At 36.9% G+C, this 5,000-nt stretch overlaps 1 protein-coding gene across 3 annotated transcripts in view; it reads left to right on the top strand.

The window, feature by feature from the left end:
• The first annotated feature begins 1,710 nt into the window (after window positions 1-1,710).
• LOC122242864 (uncharacterized) overlaps window positions 1,711-5,000 on the top strand; it is a 26,483-nt gene continuing 23,193 nt past the window's right edge. For all 3 annotated transcript variants that reach the window (XM_043000278.2, XM_043000279.2, XM_043000280.2), the window contains exons 1-3: window positions 1,711-1,813; window positions 4,739-4,806; window positions 4,975-5,000. The exon at window positions 4,975-5,000 is cut by the window's right edge and continues 236 nt beyond it. In XM_043000278.2, coding sequence (XP_042856212.2) covers window positions 4,777-4,806; window positions 4,975-5,000 — 56 coding nt within the window. In that variant the 5' untranslated portion in view covers window positions 1,711-1,813; window positions 4,739-4,776. The remainder of the gene's footprint in view (window positions 1,814-4,738; window positions 4,807-4,974) is intronic.

The following is a 5,000-nucleotide window of genomic DNA, read 5'->3' on the forward strand; positions in this document are numbered from 1 at the left end:
TGTGCACTCAGTCCATCCCATCATGGACTGTGCTCTTGTTCACTGTCAAGCTTCGACTCAGTGATGTGCTTGAAATAATCCAGAATCATTCTGCGTGCCTTTTCCACTGGGCTCCCGAATGTATTTAATGACAGCCTAGTTTTTTGTCAGACATAAAATGCTGCGATGTCTTGAAACAGACTACGATCTCTTTGCAAATAACTCCTGATTGCCCAACGCAGCCAGGATGTTAATACACTATCAGCTCAAAGAATAGTTACTCGCTAAACGAATGGGCTCCCCTCACCCTGCCTCTGCTATACCCCACAGTGAGCGGTTTCCCCTAATCGGCTTCTTCGTTGGGAGCTCGAGAAGAAAAAAAAAAAATATTGTAGATATTGTTTCTCCGGGTAGTATAACTTTCTTCACATATGGCTCACTGGATCCTGTTACCCATACTCAAAGCCCCATTTTTTCAGGATGGGACATAACTAAATCTTTGCGGATACCAGACAATGCCTCATCGCTTCAGACAGGGACTGGCTCTATCATTTTGTCCTTCACACATATTCTAGGGCAACAATTGATAGTCAGCAACATAGCATGCCAGACGGCAGCATCAATTTCTTGGCCACTGTACTCACCATGGCACAGAGGGTCCTTGAGCAGGGGGTAATCGTGTCATAGTAAAGTGAGTTCCTAGCCACATTGGTAGTAAAGGAAATGAACTTTCTGACATTTGGCTATGAGTCACTGGCTCTCTTTGGAACTTTATCAAGAGGTGCCAAAGTCATTCTCCACCGGAAGCCGCCTTGTCGCCCTATTTGCCGGGTTGCGAGCAAACGCACTTTTTCTGACAGGGACCACCGACCACAGGTGAGAAGGTTATGCCACAAGTTTCCTCCGTAGAAGCTTGCTGGCAGTCTAGTCACTACGATAAGCATTTAGCTATGGGGAACATTTCAGACAGCTCTAAATATGTGGGTTTCCATATACGTAAAGAGCGGACGAACTGTGCTTTCGCAAATCTCACTGAACTTAACTGAGTGTATGAAGGGACTAGTTTCTGCTTCAGATCTTCATATTTTCACGCGAAAATTACAAAAGGAATTCAAAACAGTTGTTCGGCTTCCTTCTTTTAGTGTTAAGCAACTTTTTGGAGGGCATAAACCTGTTTTCAATTATAAAAGTTATGGTTTTTGGTGAAAGAATAAAGAGCCGGATGTACAAATTGGTAAAAATATTATAAATTAGAATATAGATAAAGGCAATAATTCATATCAAACAATTGATATTGTCGGATATTGTCACAATACCACATCATTTTAATGATCCGGATAATCTATGACAATTATGACAATTTGAGGATTAACAGTGAGTAAAATAGTGATAGGGCATTTGTATTAATGTGAATAAGGCTGACAGTTGTATTTTATTTGCATACCTTATGCACATGTTTTTTATCCAATTTTTAAATTACACATTCATATCAAAACGAAGGGCGTAACGCGATGTGGTCGTCTCCCTTTCAATATGTGTGAGACATCTACGAAGATACCTAAAGGCAACGCAATGCAATTATCATAATTCAAAATGGTGCCAGAAATAAATGTCCTTTCAAACCACAGTTACTTATAAATTATATGATATAATTATAATTTACTATTCAAAGTCAACGAAAGTTCTACAATCACTTACGGGCAATGTCTTCAAAGACATCTCCCTCCGTATCGCAAGGAAAGGTTTGTTTATCTCCCTCAGCCAGCCGTGTCCACCTCCTCCCTCAACAAAAGTCTATTTCACGCCATTTACCATGACTTACACTTAGTATAAGGTAATTAAAGACCCTTTTCTTGACGGTAGGACGACATAATCTGCCATTCACTTGGTTGATTCGCTAGAATACGTCGGATTAATGAGGTGTGACTGCTGAGTGGTTGACCTCTGAGTTTTCCGTCTGTAAAAAAACGTCATTCACTATGTTAAAGATTTCGAGGAAGTTTGGCTGAGTTGAGTGTAAAGTCACTATCTTTGCATATTACGAAGGCGAATGCTATTTCCGTCGAGGGAATGGTAGTTATAGCGGTTTTAAGAAAAGGTTCATGCATGCCGTATGTTAACTCGGGGTTTTGTAGCTACTGAACTTGTCCTCTGGATTTGACCCTTATGTAGGAGAGGAGACAGTTGATTGTTGCATGTTCAAAAGTTTTCCTTGAATAGGATTGTGTTGGTTGTTTTATTTGTTTGTGAAAATCTTCCTGGAATTTCGAGTTTGAATTTGAGGGAGAAGACATTCAGGCCAATGGTGAGAAATGAGGCTGGTTTGTGAATTTCATTTGACATGTACTAAATAGGAAGTGACAGTGTGAATCTCTTTAAATTGAGCTTGGAAAAGAAGAATGTTCTAATGTTGGATTACCTATTTTAAGAAAAAGATGGTAGATGTTTACAAATCACCTTAATTGTGTAATTATATAGATGGATTCCAGAGGATGTCACATTTACACTTTTACTACTTGGAGGAGCTGGCCGGCAACTTTGCTCGAGTGGCAGAGCAGGTTTATGCCAAACATTATTATTTTGATTAAGTAATCAGCTGTTCTCCTGTTTTATTATGGTATTTCTTGAAAAGTTTTCTTGCTCTATATATTACATTGCATTTCCAGGAGATCTAAAGGGGTATGTATACACCAGAAGTGGAAAGTTGATGTTGATTTGATATGTAATCAAGTATCACATCTACAATTATTGAATTGAAAGCTTACCTTTTCATAGTTTGTGTACATGTTCTAGATGTTTATCACAAAGTCAATAAGGACAAAAGTTTTTTTCAGGTCTGAGGTACCGAATCTTTTTACCTTATTTAGATTGAACTTTTACTCAAATAAATTTAAATTCAGTTGCATTCTTTATAGTCACTGCCGGCCTTAATTCACACATAACAGAAGGGTACTCCTTCAGTTGAAACTGCTATATTCTTTACATCATAGAGACTGATAAGAATATTTTTTTTCTGAATTTTTGAACATTTTGCCATGGCAATGCCAGGGCAGGGAATGTGGAGTTTAGGTTGCTTGCACTAATTAGAGAGTATATGACTGTCTCAGAGTGTAAGCTTTGAGTTATACCATTTCCGGACTTCTAGCAATGGAATGTAATATTTAGAGCAAGAAAACATTCCAAGAAATGCAAAAATGAATCATAAAAAGCAGAGGTGTCCTTTTGGCAAAAATAACCAAAATAATTATTGTTTTACTTCTGGCACCTACTCTCCCTGCCCATTGTTGCATGTCAGCTCTTGTGCGGTTGTAAAAGATATAAACATGGAATCCATCTATTGGCAAAACAAACCTTCACCATGTATATTCTGGCAAAATAGAGCTTGCACCAGGAATGATTGTAAGCATTATCTTGTCTGAATACATGTATAAGGTTATTTGGCCTTTTCCACAGAACTAAAGATATGTGGCAAGATACCTGGATGTCTTTTAAGCATTTGCCCTAAATATTTCTTTTGATTTATGAGTGCAATTTTTTGGAGTTTTTAGTAAGATGTGTGCTATCAATTCATTGAGAAAATAGGATAGATATTAGCCTATTTGCACACTTGATAGTCTTCTTTCTCATCATTATCTGTAGATTAGTCTTTTAAATTTTGACATTTTATTTATTTATTTATTTTTTATGAGATGAGATTATAAAAAAACATGTTTAGATAGAGAGAAACAAAGGTAATGGCTATTGAGAACACATAAAAAACACTATTAATTATGAAAAAAAAATCCTGAAAATCAAAGCAAGCCCACAGTCACATATCAAAGATGCACCTGCAGTGACTGGTAGAGCTAACTCCACCATGTGAGGTACTAGAAAACAGAGGAGAGAAGTTGCCAAAATGACTAATTTAAGTTTTCTTTGCCAAAACAAGATTTTTTCTTCTACTTTCTTTCTTTCTTTCTTTTTTTGACCTTTGAAATCTGCTTGGCAACACAGGTATTATGAGTACAAAAGTGTTTACCCCATGACATATCAAAAGCATTGTGTGATACAGATAACAAAATATAATTGTAATTTACTGGGAATGGCATTTTGATGACTTTGCTCCTCTACTTTTAGGTTGCTTGCTTCATACATTTTGGCAAAATCAAGCTTGTAGGCCTCCCTGGAAAATAATGAACCAGTCTAAGCTCCATCTTGCTAGGTTATAGTTTTAAGGGTTTGTTGGGCTTTGCTAGACTTATGACTGACAAGTAGTTGCCTTTGCTAGAGCATGGAAGGCTTAGATGCCATGGCAATCATAGGACTTAGTATTGGGGAAGATTCATTCCATGGAATAACATATATCAAAAGTACTTTGGGGTGAAGAGATCTGTTGGAAATTGTCAATGTTCAAGCTGGCGTAATTTTGTTTTGGTAAGGGAGACTTTACTAGAATATTGAGTACTTGATTATACTTTTACATCATTGATAGAGTTTAATGTATAGTGGAAATTTTCATCAGCAGAATGTTACACAGTAGATAGTACTACTAATGCTAAATATCAGTATACAGCAATATGATCCGAGAATGTGTATATTTCTTGTCAGAATAGATTACATGAAAAGAAAATATACTACATATTAGCTTTTAGATCAGCAATAGTATATAAATCATTATATTATGATGTATAGTCTAGACACTTGATCGTGTGTATTGTTTATATTTTAGGCCATTTATGCAAGATTCTTCCCCTTTGCTTATTTAACATCTTCCTTACAGGACCAGTTCCTTTGGTGACAGCTAGAAAACTTGCAACCATGAATTCTCTGAAGAGTTTCATGAACAGGGTAAGTTAGCGCTGATGTGACCTTTTAGTGGTTGTATGGTAACATTTTTTGATCTTATTGGAAGGAAAAGGAAATGGTTCATAGATACATTCCCTTACATTATAGACATGCAGTCTTTTAGGTGAGTGAATGAAGGATTGTGCAGCTGCGATCTTTTGCTTTTGTCAGGTTGTGAGGGAAGTTGGCCCTCAAAC

The sequence above is a fragment of the Penaeus japonicus genome, unplaced genomic scaffold, assembly GCF_977035675.1.
Source record: "Penaeus japonicus unplaced genomic scaffold, GWHDUDI00000001_assembly GWHDUDI00000039, whole genome shotgun sequence".
In the NCBI taxonomy this organism is placed as follows: Eukaryota; Metazoa; Arthropoda; class Malacostraca; order Decapoda; family Penaeidae; genus Penaeus; species Penaeus japonicus.